At 49.7% G+C, this 18,189-nt stretch overlaps 1 protein-coding gene across 7 annotated transcripts in view; it reads right to left on the reverse strand.

Moving 5' to 3' along the window:
- The window catches only part of GID8 (GID complex subunit 8 homolog), a 98,262-nt gene extending 80,662 nt beyond the window's left edge, over positions 1–17,600 (reverse strand). For 2 of the 7 annotated variants that reach the window (XM_063959265.1, XM_063959263.1), the window contains exon 1: positions 16,858–16,950. Coding sequence is in view for 1 of the 7 variants with exons in the window: in XM_063959262.1 (XP_063815332.1) it covers positions 17,502–17,511 (10 nt within the window). In the remaining 6 variants the exon portion in view is untranslated. The other 5 variants (XM_063959262.1, XM_063959267.1, XM_063959268.1 and 2 more) reach the window with 5 other exon arrangements.
- Between the last annotated feature and the right edge of the window lie 589 nt (positions 17,601–18,189).

The raw sequence follows: 18,189 nt of genomic DNA on the forward strand, positions 1-18,189 counted from the left end.
CCAGACTGGAGATCACTGCTCGGAGAGATTCCATCTTGAATTTGAATTTTCTTAGGTAAAGATTGAGGGACTTTAGGTTCAGAATTGGTCTGACCGAGCCATCCGGTTTCGGGACCACAAACAGGCTTGAATAAAAGCCTTCTCCCTGTTGTGACGGGGGAACCCTGATAATGACTTGATTTAGACACAACTTTTGTATTGCATCACTTACAACCTTCCTGTCCGGAAAAGAAGCTGGTAAGGCCGATTTGAAAAATCGGTGAGGGGGCACGTCTTGAAACTCCAGTTTGTACCCCTGGGACACTATTTCTAAAACCCATGGGTCCAGGGCCGAACGAGCCCAGAATTGACTGAAGAGCTTGAGACATGCCCACCGGTGCAGACTCCCGCAGAGGAGCCCCAGCGTCATGCGGTGGATTTGGCAGAAGCCGGGGAGGACTTCTGCTCCTGGGAACCTGCCACGGCAGGAGATCTTTTACCTTTTCCTCTTCCTCTATTGGCAAGGAAGGAATAACCTCTGCCTTTTTTGCATTTATTTGGCCGAAAGGACTGCATCTGAAAGTGGTGAGCTTTCTTGTGTTGTGGAGGAACATAAGGCAAAAATGACGACTTACCCGCGGTAGCCGTAGATACCAAATCAGTGAGACCCTCACCAAACAAGACACTACCTTTATATGGGAGAGACTCCATAGCTTTCTTAGAGTCAGCATCAGCATTCCATTGATGAATCCACAATGCTCGTCTAGCTGAAATTGCCATGGCATTGGCTCTTGATCCCAAAATGCCAACCTCTCTCGCCGACTCCTTTAGGTAGGCCGCAGCGTCCCTGATATAACCCAGAGTTAACAGGATGCTATCCCTATCTAGGGTATCTATATCAGATGACAAGTTATCTGCCCATTTTTCAATATCAGTACTCACCCACGCAATGGTTGGTTTGAGCAGCGTACCTGTGGCGACGTAAATGGATTTTAACGTAGTCTCCTGTCTACGATCCGCAGGATCCTTAAGGGCTGCCGTGTCAGGAGACGGTAAAGCCACCTTTTTAGACAACCGTGATAGAGACTTGTCCACAATGGGGGATGATTCCCACTTATCTCTATCCCCAGAGGGGAACGGATACGCCACCTGAATCCTTTTGGGAATCAGAAACTTTTTGTCAGGACTTTCCCACATTTTTTTCAAAAAAGGTATTCAGTTCATGAGAGGGCGGAAATGTTACCTCAGGTTTCTTTCCCTTAAACATACAGACCCTAGTATCAGGAACAGCAGGGTCCTCCGTGATATGTAACACGTCTTTTATTGCCACAATCATGTACTGAATGTTCTTGGACTCCAGTGTCGACTATAGTGATGCCAAATTAGACCCAAAATTGTCAGTGTCCGTGTCGGTATATGTGTCTGCCAACTGAGGAAATGAACGTTTATGTGACCCCGAAGGGGTCTGGACCTGTGATAACACATCCTCCACAGATTTCTTCCATGCCTGGTTCTAAGATTCAGATTTATCTATTCTCTTATTAATAAGAGCCACATTAGCATTCAAGGCATTCAACACATTTACCCAATCAGGAGTCAGTGGTGCCGACAGGGTCACTCCCACAGTCGTTTCTGTCCCTACCACAGTCTCCTCCTAGGAAGAGCACTCAGCCTCAGACATGCCGACACACGTGTACCGACACCCACAGACACACTGGGCAAATAGGGGACAGACACACAATAAAGCCTGTCAGAGAAACACAGAGGCAGTTTGCCAGCTCACAACCCAGCGCTCAATCCCAGATCTGAAACTCTAATATAAAGCCCCAGACCAGTAGCACTTTTATATTTGCACCAAATTATGTGCCCCCCCTTTTGCACCCTGTTACTTGTACAGCAGTGTTTGGAGGAGAGGACCAGCGTCTCTGCAGCTTCTGTGAAGAGAAAATGGCGCTGATGAGAGCTGTGAGGGCTAAGCCCCGCCCCCTTAATGGTGCGCTTTAGCCCCGATATTTTCTTAATATATAATACTGGCGGGGGTTCGGATCTTGTGCCCAGGCACTCCAATCCACTCTTGCCAGCCTGAAAATTAGGATTTTATGCTGCCCAGGGCCGCCCCCCCCGCACCCTGTAGTGCCTCTGTGTGTGTGGGAGCATGGCGCGCAGCACGATCGCTGTGTGGTACCTCAGAAAGCCGTCACTGAAGTCTTCTGATCTTCTTCTACCCACCTGTCTTCTGACTCTGCAAGGGGGGTGATGGCGGGCTCTGGGAGTGAACCCCTAGTGTTCCAAACCCTCAGGAGCTAATGGTGTCCTGTAGCCAAGAAGCAGAGCCTTTAAACTCATTAGAAGTAGGTCTGACTTCTCTCCCCTCAGTCCCACGATGCAGGGAGACCGTTGCCAGCAGCCTCCCTGAAAATAAAAAACCTAACAAAGTCTTTTCAGAGAAACTCAGTAGAGCTCCCCTATGTGTGACCAGTCTCCCTGGGCATAATTCTAAAACTGGAGTCTGGAGGAGGGGTATAGAGGGAGGAGCCAGTTCACGCCCCTTAAAAGTCTTAAAGTGCCCATGTCTCCTGCGGATCTCGTCTATACCCCATGGTTCTTAAAGTGTCCCCAGCATCCTCTAAGACGTATGAGAAACAGTGTTTATGGTATGTTAATCAATTAACCTCTAAACTGTCTTAAAACCATAGGTGTTTGGTTTTGCTTTGGAATTAAAATAAGAATTTACTCACCGGTAATTCTATTTCTCGTAGTCCGTAGTGGATGCTGGGAACTCCGTAAGGACCATGGGGAATAGCGGGCTCCGAAGGAGGCTGGGCACTCTAGAAAGATTTAGGACTACCTGGTGTGCACTGGCTCCTCCCACTATGACCCTCCTCCAAGCCTCAGTTAGGACACCGTGCCCGGACGAGCAGACATAATAAGGAAGGATTTAGAATCCCGGGTAAGACTCTTACCAGCCACACCAATCACACCGTACAACTCGTGATACAATATCCAGTTTGACAGTATGAAAACAACTGAGCCTCTCAACAGATGGCTCAACAATAACCCTTTTGTTAACAATAACTATTTACAAGTATTGCAGACAATCCGCACTTGGGATGGGCGCCCAGCATCCACTACGGACTACGAGAAATAGAATTACCGGTGAGTAAATTCTTATTTTCTCTAACGTCCTAGTGGATGTTGGGAACTCCGTAAGGACCATGGGGATTATACCAAAGCTCCCAAACGGGCGGGAGAGTGCGGATGACTCTGTAGCACCGAATGAGAGAACTCCAGGTCCTCCTCAGCCAGGGTATCAAATTTGTAGAATTTTGCAAACGTATTTGCCCCTGACCAAGTAGCTGCTCGGCAAAGTTGTAAAGCCGAGACCCCTCGGGCAGCCGCCCAAGATGAGCCCACCTTCCTTGTGGAATGGGCCTTTACAGATTTTGGCTGTGGCATGCCTGCCACAGAATGTGCAAGCTGAATTGTACTACAAATCCAGCGAGCAATAGACTGCTTAGAAGCAGGAGCACCCAACTTGTTGGGTGCATACAGGATAAACAGCGAGTCAGATTTTCTGACTCCAGCCGTCCTGGAAACCTATATTTTCAGGGCCCTGACAACGTCTAGCAACTTGGAGTCCTCCAATTCACTAGTAGCCGCCGGCACCACAATAGGCTGGTTCAGGTGAAACGCTGACACCACCTTAGGGAGAAATTGGGGACGAGTCCTCAACTCTGCCCTATCCATATGGAAAATCAGATAAGGGCTTTTACATGATAAAGCCGCCAATTCTGACACTCGCCTGGCTGAAGCCAAGGCTAATAACATGACCACTTTCCACGTGAGATTTCAGATCCACGGTTTTTAGTGGCTCAAACCAATGTGATTTTAAGAAACTCAACATCATGTTGAGATCCCAAGGTGCCACTGGAGGCACAAACGGGGGCTGAATATGCAGAACTCCTTTTACAAAAGTCTGAACTTCAGGTACTGAAGCTAGTTCTTTTTGAAAAAAAATCGACAGAGCCGAGATCTGTACTTTAATGGAGCCTAGTTTTAGGCCCATATCCACTCCTGCTTGCAGGAAATGCAGAAATCGACCTAGTTGAAATTCCTCTGTTGGGGCCTTATTGGCCTCGCACCATGCAACATATTTTCGCCATATGCGGTGATAATGCGTTGCCGTAACATCTTTCCTGGCCTTAATAAGCGTAGGAATGACTTCTTCCGGAATACCCTTTTCCTTTAGGATCCGGTGTTCAACCGCCATGCCGTCAAACGCAGCCGCGGTAAGTCTTGGAACAGACAGGGCCCCTGCTGTAGCAGGTCCTGTCTGAGCGGTAGAGGCCACGGGTCCTCTGAGAGCATCTCTTGAAGTTCCGAGTACCACGTCTGCTGAGGAAGTCTGCTTCCCAGTTGTCCACTCCCGGAATGAACACTGCTGACAGTGCTAGTACATGATTCTCCGCCCATCGGAGAATTTTTGTGGCTTCTGCCATCGCCATCCTGCTTCTTGTGCCGCCCTGTCGATTTACATGGGCGACTGCCGTGATGTTGTCTGACTGGATCAGCACCGGCTGGTGTAGGAGCAGGGATTTTGCTTGACTTAGGGCATTGTAGATGGCCCTTAGTTCCAGAATATTTATGTGAAGAGAAGTCTCCTGACTCGACCATAGTCCTTGGAAGTTTCTTCCCTGTGTGACTGCCCCCCAGCCTCGAAGGCTGGCATCCGTGGTCACCAGGACCCAGTCCTGTATGCCGAACCTGCGGCCCTCTAGAAGATGAGCACTCTGCAGCCACCACAGTAGAGACACCCTGGTTCTTGGAGACAGGGTTATTAAGCGATGCATCTGAAGATGCGATCCGGACCACTGGTCCAACAGGTCCCACTGAAAGATTCTGGCATGGAACCTGCCGAAGGGAATTGCTTCGTAAGAAGCCACCATCTTTCCCAAGACCCGCGTGCAGTGATGCACTGATACCTGTTTTGGTTTCAGGAGGTCTCTGACTAGAGATGACAACTCCCTGGCTTTCTCCTCCGGGAGAAACACTTTTCTCTGGACTGTATCCAGAATCATACCCAGGAACAGTAGCCGTGTCATCTGAACCAGCTGTGACTTTGGGATATTCAGAATCCAGCCGTGCTGGTGCAGCACTTCCTGGGATAGTGCTACTCCCACCAACAACTGTTCCTTGGACCTCGCTTTTATTAGGAGATCGTCCAAGTACGGGATAATTAAAACTCCCTTTCTTCGAAGGAGTATCATCATTTCCGCCATAACCTTGGTAAATACCCTCGGTGCCGTGGACAGTCCAAACGGCAGCGTCTGGAATTGGTAATGGCAATCCTGTACCACAAATCTGAGGTACTCCTGGTGAGGATGGTAAATGGGGACATGCAAGTAAGCATCCTTGATGTCCAGGGATACCATGTAATCCCCCTCGTCCAGGCTTGCAATAACCGCCCTGAGCGACTCCATCTTGAACTTGAATTTCTTTATGTATGTGTTCAAGGATTTCAAATTTAGAATGGGTCTCACCGAACCGTCCGGTTTCGGTACCACAAATAGTGTGGAATAATAACCCCGGCCTTGTTGAAGTAGGGGTACCTTGATTATCACCTGCTGAGAATACAGCTTGTGAATTGCCGTTAGCACCGCCTCCCTGTCTGAGGGAGCAATTGGCAAGGCAGATTTTAGGAACCGGTGGGGTGGGGACGCCTCGAATTCCAGCTTGTACCCCTGAGATACTATTTGCAGGATCCAGGGATCCACCTGTGAGCGAACCCACTGATCGCTGAAATTTTTGAGGCGACCCCCCACCGTACCTGGCTCCGCCTGTGGAGCCCCACCGTCATGCGGCGGACTTGGAAGAGGAAGCGGGGAGGACTTTTGCTCCTGGGAACCTGCTGTTTTGTTGCAGCCTTTTTCCCCTACCTCTGCCTCTGGACAGAAAAGACCCGCCTTTTCCACGCCTGTTTTTCTGGGTCCGAAAGGACTGAACCTGATAAAACGGCGCCTTCTTAGGCTGTGAGGGGACATGGGGTAAAAATGCTGACTTCCCAGACGTTGCTGTGGAAACTAGGTCCGAGAGACCATCCCCAAATAATTCCTCACCCTTATATGGCAACACTTCCATGTGCTTTTTAGAATCTGCATCTCCTGTCCACTGGCGAGTCCATAAGCCTCTCCTAGCAGAAATGGACAATGCACTTACTTTAGATGCCAGTCGGCAGATTTCCCTCTGTGCATCTCTCATATATAAGACTGAGTCTTTTATATGGTCTATGGTTAACAGGATCGTGTCTCTGTCTAATGTGTCAATAGTTTCTGACAGTTTATCTGACCAAGCAGCGGCAGCACTGCACATCCAAGCTGACGCAATAGCTGGCCTAAGTATAATGCCTGTGTGTATATACAGACTTCAGGATCGCCTCCTGCTTTCTATCAGCAGGTTCCTTGAGGGCGGCCGTATCCGGAGACGGTAGTGCCACCTTTTTAGACAAACGTGTGAGCGCTTTATCCACTCTAGGGGGTGTTTCCCAACGTGACCTATCCTCTGGCGGGAAAGGGAACGCCATTAGTACCTTCTTAGGAATTACCAATTTTTTATCAGGGAAAGCCCACGCTTCTTCACACACTTCATTTAATTCATCTGATGGGGGGAAAAATAAGAATTTACTTACCGATAATTCTATTTCTCGTAGTCCGTAGTGGATGCTGGGAACTCCGTAAGGACCATGGGGAATAGCGGCTCCGCAGGAGACTGGGCACAAAAAGTAAAAGCTTTAGACTAGCTGGTGTGCACTGGCTCCTCCCCCTATGACCCTCCTCCAAGCCTCAGTTAAGATACTGTGCCCGGACGAGCGTACATAATAAGGAAGGATCTTGAATCCCGGGTAAGACTCATACCAGCCACACCAATCACACCGTACAACTCGTGATCTGAACCCAGTTAACAGTATGATAACCGTAGGAGCCTCTGAAAAGATGGCTTCCAACAATAAACAACCCGATTTGTTTGTAACAATAACTATATACAAGTATTGCAGACAATCCGCACTTGGGATGGGCGCCCAGCATCCACTACGGACTACGAGAAATAGAATTATCGGTAAGTAAATTCTTATTTTCTCTGACGTCCTAGTGGATGCTGGGAACTCCGTAAGGACCATGGGGATTATACCAAAGCTCCCAAACGGGCGGGAGAGTGCGGATGACTCTGCAGCACCGAATGAGAGAACTCCAGGTCCTCCTCAGCCAGGGTATCAAATTTGTAGAATTTAGCAAACGTGTTTGCCCCTGACCAAGTAGCTGCTCGGCAAAGTTGTAAAGCCGAGACCCCTCGGGCAGCCGCCCAAGATGAGCCCACCTTCCTTGTGGAATGGGTTTTAACAGATTTTGGCTGTGGCAGGCCTGCCACAGAATGTGCAAGTTGAATTGTACTACAAATCCAACGAGCAATCGTCTGCTTAGAAGCAGGAGCACCCAGCTTGTTGGGTGCATACAGTATAAACAGCGAGTCAGATTTTCTGACTCCAGCCGTCCTGGAAACATATATTTTCAGGGCCCTGACTACGTCCAGCAACTTGGAGTCCTCCAAGTCCCTAGAAGCCACAGGTACCACAATAGGTTGATTCATGTGAAACGCTGAAACCACCTTAGGGAGAAATTGAGGACGAGTCCTCAATTCCGCCCTATCCGAATGAAATATCAGGTAAGGGCTTTTATAGGATAAAGCCGCCAATTCTGATACGTGCCTGGCTGAAGCCAGGGCCAACAGCATTACCACTTTCCATGTGAGATATTTCAAATCCACTGTGGCAAGTGGTTCAAACCAATGTGATTTTAGGAACCCTAAAACTACATTGAGATCCCAAGGTGCCACTGGAGGCACAAAAGGAGGCTGTATATGCAGTACCCCTTTGACAAACGTCTGAACTTCAGGCACTGAAGCCAGTTCTTTTTGGAAGAAGATTGACAGGGCCGAAATTTGAACCTTAATGGATCCTAATTTTAGGCCCATAGACAATCCTGCTTGCAGGAAATGTAGGAAACGACCCAGTTGAAATTCCTCCGTAGGGGCCTTCTTGGCCTCACACCACGCAACATATTTTCGCCAAATGCGATGATAATGTTTTGCAGTTACATCCTTCCTGGCCTTGATCAGGGTAGGGATGACTTCATCTGGAATGCCTTTTTCCTTCAGGATCCGGCGTTCAACCGCCATGCCGTCAAACGCAGCCGCGGTAAGTCTTGGAATAGACAAGGTCCCTGCTGGAGCAGGTCCTTCCTTAGAGGTAGAGGCCACGGGTCCTCCGTGAGCATCTCTTGCAGCTCCGGGTACCAAGTTCTTCTTGGCCAATCCGGAGCCACGAGTATCGTTCTTACTCCTCTCCTTCTTATGATTCTCAGTACTTTTGGTATGAGAGGAAGAGGAGGGAACACATATACCGACTGGAAAACCCACGGAGTTACCAGAGCGTCCACCGCTATTGCCTGAGGGTCCCTTGACCTGGCGCAATATCTGTCCAGTTTCTTGTTGAGACGGGACGCCATCATGTCCACCTTTGGTTTTTCCCAACGGTTTACAATCACTTGGAAGACTTCTGGATGAAGTCCCCACTCCCCCGGGTGGAGGTCGTGTCTGCTGAGGAAGTCTGCTTCCCAGTTGTCCACTCCCGGAATGAACACTGCTGACAGTGCTATCACATGATTTTCCGCCCAGCGGAGAATCCTTGCAGCTTCTGCCATTGCCCTCCTACTTCTTGTGCCGCCCTGTCTGTTTACGTGGGCGACAGCCGTGATGTTGTCCGACTGGATCAATACCGGTTGACCCTGAAGCAGAGGCCTTGCTTGACTTAGGGCATTGTAAATGGCCCTTAGCTCTAGGATATTTATGTGAAGAGACGTTTCCATGCTTGACCACAAGCCCTGGAAATTTCTTCCCTGTGTGACTGCTCCCCAGCCTCTCAGGCTGGCATCCGTGGTTACCAGCATCCAATCCTGAATGCCGAATCTGCGGCCCTCTAGAAGATGAGCCTTCTGTAACCACCACAGGAGAGATACCCTTGTCCTTGGAGATAGGGTTATCCGCTGATGCATCTGCAGATGCGATCCGGACCATTTGTCCAGCAGATCCCACTGAAAAGTTCTTGCATGGAATCTTCCGAATGGAATCGCTTCGTAAGAAGCCACCATTTTTCCCAGGACTCTCGTGCACTGATGCACTGACACTTGTCCTGGTTTTAGGAGGTTCCTGACTAGCTCGGATAACTCCCTGGCCTTCTCCTCCGGGAGAAACACCTTTTTCTGGACTGTGTCCAGAATCATCCCTAGGAACAGTAGACGTGTTGTTGGAATCAGCTGTGATTTTGGGATATTTAGAATCCACCCGTGCTGACGTAGCACTACCTGAGATAGTGCTACTCCGACCTCTAACTGTCCCCTGGACCTTGCCCTTATCAGGAGATCGTCCAAGTAAGGGATAATTAATACGCCTTTTCTTCGAAGAAGAATCATCATTTCGGCCATTACCTTGGTAAAGACCCGTGGTGCCGTGGACAATCCAAACGGCAGCGTCTGAAACTGATAATGACAGTTTTGTATCACAAACCTGAGGTACCCTTGGTGAGAAGGGTAGATTGGGACATGGAGATAAGCATCCTTGATGTCTAGAGATACCATATAGTCCCCTTCTTCCAGGTTCGCTATCACTGCTCTGAGTGACTCCATCTTGAATTTGAACCTTTTTATGTAAGTGTTCAAAGATTTTAGATTTAAAATTGGTCTCACCGAGCCGTCCGGCTTCGGTACCACAAACAGCATGGAATAATACCCCTTTCCCTGTTGTAGGAGGGGTACCTTGATTATCACCTGCTGGGAATACAGCTTGTGAATAGCTTCCAATACTGCCTCCCTGTCGGAGGGAGACGTTGGTAGAGCAGACTTCAGGAACCGGCGAGGGGGAGACGTCTCGAATTCCAATTTGTACCCCTGTGATACTACCTGCAGGATCCAGGGGTCCACTTGCGAGTGAGCCCACTGCGCGCTGAAATTCTTGAGACGGCCCCCCACCGTGCCCGAGTCTGCTTGCAGAGCCCCAGCGTCATGCTGAGGACTTGGCAGAAGCGGGGGAGGGCTTCTGCTCTTGGGAAGAGGCTGCATGGTGCAGTCTTTTTCCCCTTCCTCTGCCCCGGGGCAGGAATGAGCGGCCTTTTTCCCTCTTGCCCTTATAGGGACGAAAGGACTGGATTTGAAAAGACGGTGTCTTTTTCTGCTGAGAGGTGACCTGGGGTAAAAAGGTGGATTTTCCAGCCGTTGCCGTGGCCACCAGGTCCGATAGACCGACCCCAAATAACTCTACCCCTTTATACGGCAATACTTCCATATGTCGTTTGGAATCCGCATCACCTGACCACTGTCGCGTCCATAACGTTCTTCTGGCAGAAATGGACATCGCACTTACTCTAGATGCCAGGGTGCAAATATCCCTCTGTGCATCTCGCATATATAGTAATGCATCCTTTAAATGCTCTATAGTTAATAATATACTGTCCCTATCCAGGGTATCAATATTTTCAGTCAGGGAATCCTACCAAGCCACTCCAGCGCTGCACATCCAGGCTGAGGCGATCGCTGGTCGCAGTATAACACCGGTATGTGTGTATATACCTTTTAAGATATTTTCCAGCCTTCTATCAGCTGGTTCCTTGAGAGCGGCCGTATCAGGAGACGGTAACGCCACTTGTTTTGATAAGCGTGTGAGCGCCTTATCTACCCTAGGGGGTGTTTCCCAACGTGCCCTAACATCTGGCGGGAAAGGGTATAGTGCCAATAATTTATTAGAAATCAGCAGTTTTTTATCGGGGGAAACCCACGCTTTATCACACACCTCATTTAATTCATCTGACTCAGGAAAAACTACTGGTAGTTTTTTCACACCCCACATAATACCCTTTTTTGTGGTACTTGTAGTGTCAAATGTTCAATGCCTCCTTCATTTGATCATGTAACGTGTGGCCCTACTGGACATTACGTTTGTCTCGTCACCGTCGACACTGGATTCAGTATCCGTGTCAGGGTCTGTGTCGACCATCTGAGGTAACGGGCGTTTTAGCGCCCCTGACGGTGTCTGAGACGCCTGAACAGGCACTAATTGATTTGTCGGCTGTCTCATGTCGTCAGTTTTTTTCAAAGTGCTGACATTGTCACGTAATTCTTTAATTACTACCATCCAGTCAGGTGTCGACTCCCTAGGGGGTGACATCACTAACACAGGCAATTGCTCTGCTTCCACATCATTTTCCTCCTCATACATGTCGACACAATCGTACCGACACCTAGCACACACACAGGGAATGCTCTGATAGAGGACAGGACCCCACTAGCCCTTTGGGGAGACAGAGGGAGAGTTTGCCAGCACGCACCAGAGCGCTATATATATACAGGGATAACCTTATATAAGTGTTACTCCCTTTATAGCTGCTGTATTATATATTAGCTGCCAATAGTGCCCCCCCTCTCTTGTTTTACCCTGTTTCTGTAGTGTAGTCTGCAGGGGAGAGTCAGGGAGCCGTCCTTCCAGCGGAGCTGTGAAAGAAAATGGCGCTTGTGTGCTGAGGAGAAAGGCTCCGCCCCCTTCACGGCGGCCTTTTCTCCCGCTTTTTTCAGGAAACTGGCAGGGGATAAATGCATCCATATAGCCCAGGAGCTATATGTGATGCATTTTTTTTAGCCATATAAGGTTTTTATATCGTTTTTATTGCGTCTCAGGGCGCTCCCCCCCAGCGCCCTGCACCCTCAGTGACCGGAGTGTGAAGTGTGCTGAGAGCAATGGCGCACAGCTGTAGTGCTGTGCGCTACCTTATTTGAAGACAGGAACGTCTTCTGCCGCCGCTTTCTCCGGACCTCTTCGCTCTTCTGGCTCTGTAAGGGGGCCGGCGGTGCGGCTCCGGGACCCATCCAGGCTGAACCTGTGATCGTCCCTCTGGAGCTAATGTCCAGTAGCCAAGAAGCCCAATCCACTCTGCAGTCAGGTGAGTTCGCTTCTTCTCCCCTTAGTCCCACGATGCAGTGAGCCTGTTGCCAGCAGGACTCACTGAAAATAAAAAACCTATTTAAACTTTTACTTCTAAGCAGCTCAGGAGAGCCACCTAGCTTGCACCCTTCTCATTCGGGCACAAAAATCTAACTGAGGCTTGGAGGAGGGTCATAGGGGGAGGAGCCAGTGCACACCAGCTAGTCTAAAGCTTTTACTTTTGGTGCCCAGTCTCCTGCGAAGCCGCTATTCCCCATGGTCCTTACGGAGTTCCCAGCATCCACTAGGACGTCAGAGAAACTACGGGTAGTTTTTTCTCTCCAAACATAATACCCTTTTTAGTGGTACCAGTAGTTATATCAGAAATGTTTAACACCTCTTTCATTGCCTCAATCATACAGTGAATGGCCTTAGTGGGATCAGGTTTGACTCATCGTCGTCGACACTGGTGTCAGTATCAGTGTCGACATCTGGGTCTGCTTGTGGTAGCGGGCGTTTTAGAGCCCCTGACGACCCATGCGACGCCTGGGCAGGCACGAGCTGAGAAGTCGGCTGTCCCACATTTGGCATGTCGTCGATTTTCTTATATAAGGAGTCTATACGTGCACTCATTACTTTCCATAAGCCCATCCACTCAGGTGTCTGCCCCGCAGGGGGTGACATCCCTTCTAAAGGCATCTGCTCCGCCTCCACATCATTATCCTCATCAAACATGTCGACACAGCCATACCGACACACCGCACACACACAAGGAATGCTCCGAATGAGGACAGGACCCACAAAAGCCCTTTGGGGGGACAGAGTGAGAGTATGCCAGCACACACCAGAGCGCTATAAAATGCAGGGACTAACTGAGTTATGTCCCCTATAGCTGCTTTTTATATTATATATGTATTGCGCCCAATTTTAGTGCCCCCCCTCTCTGTTTTTACCCTGTTCTGAAGTGTAGACTGCATGGGAGAGCCAGGGAGCTTCCTTCCAGCGGATCTGTGAAGGAGAAATGGCGCCAGTGTGTCTGAGGGAGATAGCTCCGCCCCTTTTCCGCAGCCTATTCTCCCGCTTTTTTCTGGATTCTGGCAGGGGAATTTACCACATATATAGCCTCTAGGGCTATATATTGTGGTATTTTTGCTAGCCAAGATGTTTTTATTGCAGCTCAGGGCGCCCCCCCCACCCCAAGCGCCCTGCACCCTCAGTGACCGGAGTGTGAAGTGTGCATGAGGAGCAATGGCGCACAGCTGCAGTGCTGTGCGCTACCTTGGTGAAGACTGATGTCTTCTGCCGCCGTTTTTCCGGACCTCTTCTTGCTTCTGGCTCTGTAAGGGGGACGGCGGCGCGGCTCCGGGACCGAACACCAAGGACTGGGAGCTAATGGTGTCCAGTAGCCTAAGAAGCCCAATCCGGCTGCAAGCAGGCGAGTTCGCTTCTTCTCCCCTTAGTCCCTCGCTGCAGTGAGCCTGTTGCCAGCAGGTCTCACTGAAAATAAAAAAACCTAAAACTATACTTTCTTTCTAAGGGCTCAGGAGAGCCCCTAGTGTGCATCCAACCTCGGCCGGGCACGAAATCTAACTGAGGCTTGGAGGAGGGTCATAGTGGGAGGAGCCAGTGCACACCAGGTAGTCCTAAATCTTTCTAGAGTGCCCAGCCTCCTTCGGAGCCCGCTATTCCCCATGGTCCTTACGGAGTTCCCAGCATCCACTAGGACGTTAGAGAAATATACTTACTGTAGTGAACATTTTTGCCTATTTTACTGCTTAGTATTCATTGGGGTCGATTCTATTCGGCAACTAATGAATAGCGCCGGGAATTAGCTCCCGACGCTATTCAATTCAGCAACTAGTTACGTCGGCGATGGCCCGTTCTCGCCGACAAAACAGGTTGAATTGTCGGGAGAACGGGCATTCTCCGACTTAACTCCCCGGCGCGAGGCTGATTCCCGACAGAATCAGCCTCGCGCCGGCCGCGAGGCAGCACTTTTGTCGGGTTTCTCTTCTCATCCCCCGGGGATGAGAGAAGAATTCCCGACAATTGCAGGTAATTAGTTGCTGGATTGAATAGCGTCGGGAGCTAATTCCCGGCGCTATTCATTAGTTGCCGAATAGAATCGACCCCATTGTATGTTATATCTATCTGTGCTGTCTGAGACTGTTTTCAGCTGACCGTCGAGCTGAGCCCAGCAGAAAAAATATTCTGCCATTGTATTGAGTGAGTTAGTAATGCAAAACTTATTTTCTGTATGTATATGATGAACTGTGGTGTTCACTGAAAAGGCTGTTGCAACACTTGTGAACGCTTTAGTCGTGACAATAAACAAATTCTAGTAATTAAATTGATGTGAAAATCTTAAAGGACCGTGAAGACTGGTCTTCTAGTGAAAGCATAGTGCCTAATTCAGACTTGATCGTAGATGTCAGGGGCAAACGCAGGATTTACTGAGGGGGGTTTCCATATTGCACACATATACTGTACATACCACACCACACACATTCAAAATGCATACACATGCATACTGTAGCACACTGCACACACATACATACTGTGTACATAGCACACCACACAAACATACTGTAGCTCACCACACACACACACATATACATAATATGGCACACCACACACACATCAAGTCCGCCCCACATGCCTGATCAAGCCCCCCCCCATGCAGACATGCAAGAGCATCGCACGAGGGAGATTCTTTCGCATGTTTAGAGTAGCCCTCTGCCTGGCAGACGGCTACCCGCCATGTAAAGGATCGCAGCGGCTACATGTGACGTCACGCAGCCGCCGTGGCCTGCATTGTTTGGCCAGGCCCCTAAAACAGAGCATCGGCGCCCACAAATCGAGGTGTCGACGCCTCGTTCCGGCCCCCTCCAGGATTTAAAATGCTTTCTGAAGAGAACGCAGTTTAGGACCTTGCACATGCGCGTACCGGCGCATGCGCAGATGTGCAGAAATCGCTTCATTAAGATTTTTGCACATCAGCGTCAGGGTCTGAATCAGCCCCATAGTTCTTCATTCCCTACGATACACAAGAGTTTCCCATACTTACCTGAAGCCCGGAGACTTCGTGTAAACTCACCTAGAAGCTGTTAAATTCCGTAAAACTTACCTCAATAACACACTTGTGTCTAGAAACTGTGTTATTGCAATCAGATTACGATCAGTCTAATGATTTTCAGCCTAGTTGGTCAAGATGGTTACTGTACAGTAGCAGCCCCAAAATGACAGTTATATGACCTGACTGAAAAACGATGTGAGCTATAAAATTTAGCTTTCCTAGTTTGTGGCCAAACTGTACACAGATATATGGTTTACCCTGATCCCAATAATGAATATGGCCAGCTAGATACCAGAAACAAAGAGTGTGGGCCCCCTAAACACAAATTCTCACCATTAGCACAAATTTGCAAGACTCACATCAGGAGCCCCAGCAAACAGACAGAATGGGGGAGATTCAAATGTTTGAAAAGTCGGTTTGGTGTCTGTTTTTTCCTGTCTATTAGATAGGAAAAAACAGACTCCCAACTGACTTTTCAATCATTTGAATCTCCCCCAGTATCTTGTCACAGGCTGCATGAAACAGGTGTAAGTGCTTACAGTTCAACAAACAAAATATCAGGATCTGTAACTGATCAAAATCAGGAATCTTTTCTGATCCAAACTATCCACATGATCTGTGCAACTCAATGTGAGAGGACTCAACAACCCAGTTACCAGGAACAAATAGCAATAACCACCCCAGATGCAGATTCATGTGTGATGATACAAAGGTGCAAGATGCAACAGCAAGGCCATCCGACGTGCAAGACGCAATGACTAAACACAGTCTATGGTAAGATTTCGACAACAGTTGAAAACGCAGTCTGGGACCACCAGGACAGAGTATGACAGGCGGCTGGGGCCACAGTACGACACCTGAGACTGAATGTATGACTACGGGGACGGAAAGTGCGACAGTAGTCCGGGGAGATGGGAATAGACAGAAGGGCAGGGGTCCGTGGCCACTGGGACTGAGAGAGTGACAAGAGATGCCACGGGGACAAAGAAAGTTACAGGAGTCCATGGCCACGGGAACAGAGAGTGTGAGAGGAGTCCGTGGCCACAGGAACAGAGAGCAGGACAGGAGTCTGTGGCCATGGGGACAGAAAGCAGGACAGGAGTCCAAGGCCACAGAGACATAGAGAATGTCAGGAGTCCGGTGACAGGGGGGACAGAAAGCAGGACAGGATGCTGGGGAGGACTACAGGGACAGAGAGAGTGACACGAGTCCGTGGCCACGGGGACAGAGAGAGTGACACGAGTCCGTGGCCACGGGGACAGAGAGAGTGACACGAGTCCGTGGCCACGGGGACAGAGAGAGTGACACGAGTCCGTGGCCACGGGGACATAAAGAGTGACACGAGTCCGGGCCACAGGAGTCCGTGGCCACGGGGAGAGAGTGACAGGAGTCCGTGGCCACGGGGAGAGAGTGACAGGAGTCCGTGGCCACGGGGAGAGAGTGACAGGAGTCCGTGGCCACGGGGAGAGAAAGCAGGACAGGAGTCTGGGCCACAGGGACATACAGAATGACAGGAGTCCGGTGACAGGGAACAGAAAGCAGGACAGGATGCTGGGGAGGACTACAGGGACAGAGTTTCAGCAGTCCGTGGCCACGGGGACAGAGAGAGTGACAGGAGTCCGGGGACAGAAAGCAGGACAGCAGGCTGGGGCCACCGGGACAGAAAATATGTCACTAGTCTGAGGCCACACGGACAGACAGTAAGAGCAGACTAGGCGGCTGAGAACAGTACAGAGATGAAAACAATTGAAGCGACAGCTTAATTTATGCCAGTTACGGTGTACCTGTCCCTCGCTCCCATACAATGGCCGGTGATGGACCAACAGAGGAAGTGGCAGTGTAAGAAAACCGGGCTAACAATCACTCCGGTAACAAACACTTACCGAACTTCCGGCGCCTACGTCACCGCCGTACCGAGATCTCAGCGCTGGTCACGTGACGGTGGCTCGCGAGGATTGCACACATGACCTGCTCGAGAGGCCGCGCCGCCTCAATGACGCAACCCTCTTTTCGCGCATGCGCAGAAGATGTTACAAGCGAGCTTTGCTTAGCAACAGTGAGTGACGTATAGCTCATGATAATATTAAATGCTAGTGTAATCTTATAGATGACTGCTATGGAACTAGAATTCTCGGCATACAGTCTTCTAATGCGCTACCTGCTTGCATATTGTCCCCTTCTGCTGTGTAGTATAGGTGCAAACTGGCTTTCTCTATCCACCTTATCCCTCTTTGTTGTCTGATTTGTAGACTTATTCAGAAACCCATCCACACTCTAAAGCTGGGTACGCATTAGACAAATTATATTGTGCTTACACATTGAGCGATTTTGCAAATGACCAAACGATATACATGAGGCGTCAGACACTACCTAATTGTTGGATTTCAGCCTAATTTCGTTCATCGTTGGTAGTGCACACATTGCATACCTCCCAACATGACCGTTTCCAGGTGGAACAAATGCTTTGCTTCTGGCAGGGGCGCTTTAAGAGAGGTGAAGGCCTGTGTTTAGGGTTGATTCTATATCGGAGTGGGAGAAGGGACCTTCTGACGTATCTAGGGTAGGAGACACGTCACCAGGGGGAGGAGCTACGGCCGAACAAGGTACCCGAAAAGTACCCTCGCGGGCTCGCTTTGCTCGCCACGCTCCGCTTCGCTCACCACCTGATTACTAAAGGTAATAGTTGGTGGCGTGGATAGTAGAGGAACTATCCCGCTGGCCTTGCTCCTCCCCCTTGTGTTGTGACTCCTCCCCCAGACGGAAAAGGTCCCTTAGCCCACTTGATTCTAGCATCTACCCTGTGTTTAGCCTCCTCCGTTTGGCCCCCTCCTCTCTACCGGCAGCACTGAGAGTCTGAGCACTAGAGGGCTCAGACTCTACTGCGCATGCGCAGATCTCCGGGAAAATGGTGCGGCGGCTATTTTCCATGAGATTTCTCTGCTGCGCATGCGCAGAACTCCGTGAAAATGGCCGCTGAGCCATTTTCACTGTGTTTTAACAGCGCTGCGGATGCCAGCGCTGGACTACGGAGGGGTGAGTATTTTAAAAATGTGTGCAGTGTGGGCACCCTCTGGACTCAGGGGCCCGTGTGCACCGCGCACACTGCACCCATTATA

Source organism: Pseudophryne corroboree, chromosome 3, assembly GCF_028390025.1.
Source record: "Pseudophryne corroboree isolate aPseCor3 chromosome 3, aPseCor3.hap2, whole genome shotgun sequence".
NCBI lineage: Eukaryota > Metazoa > Chordata > Amphibia > Anura > Myobatrachidae > Pseudophryne > Pseudophryne corroboree.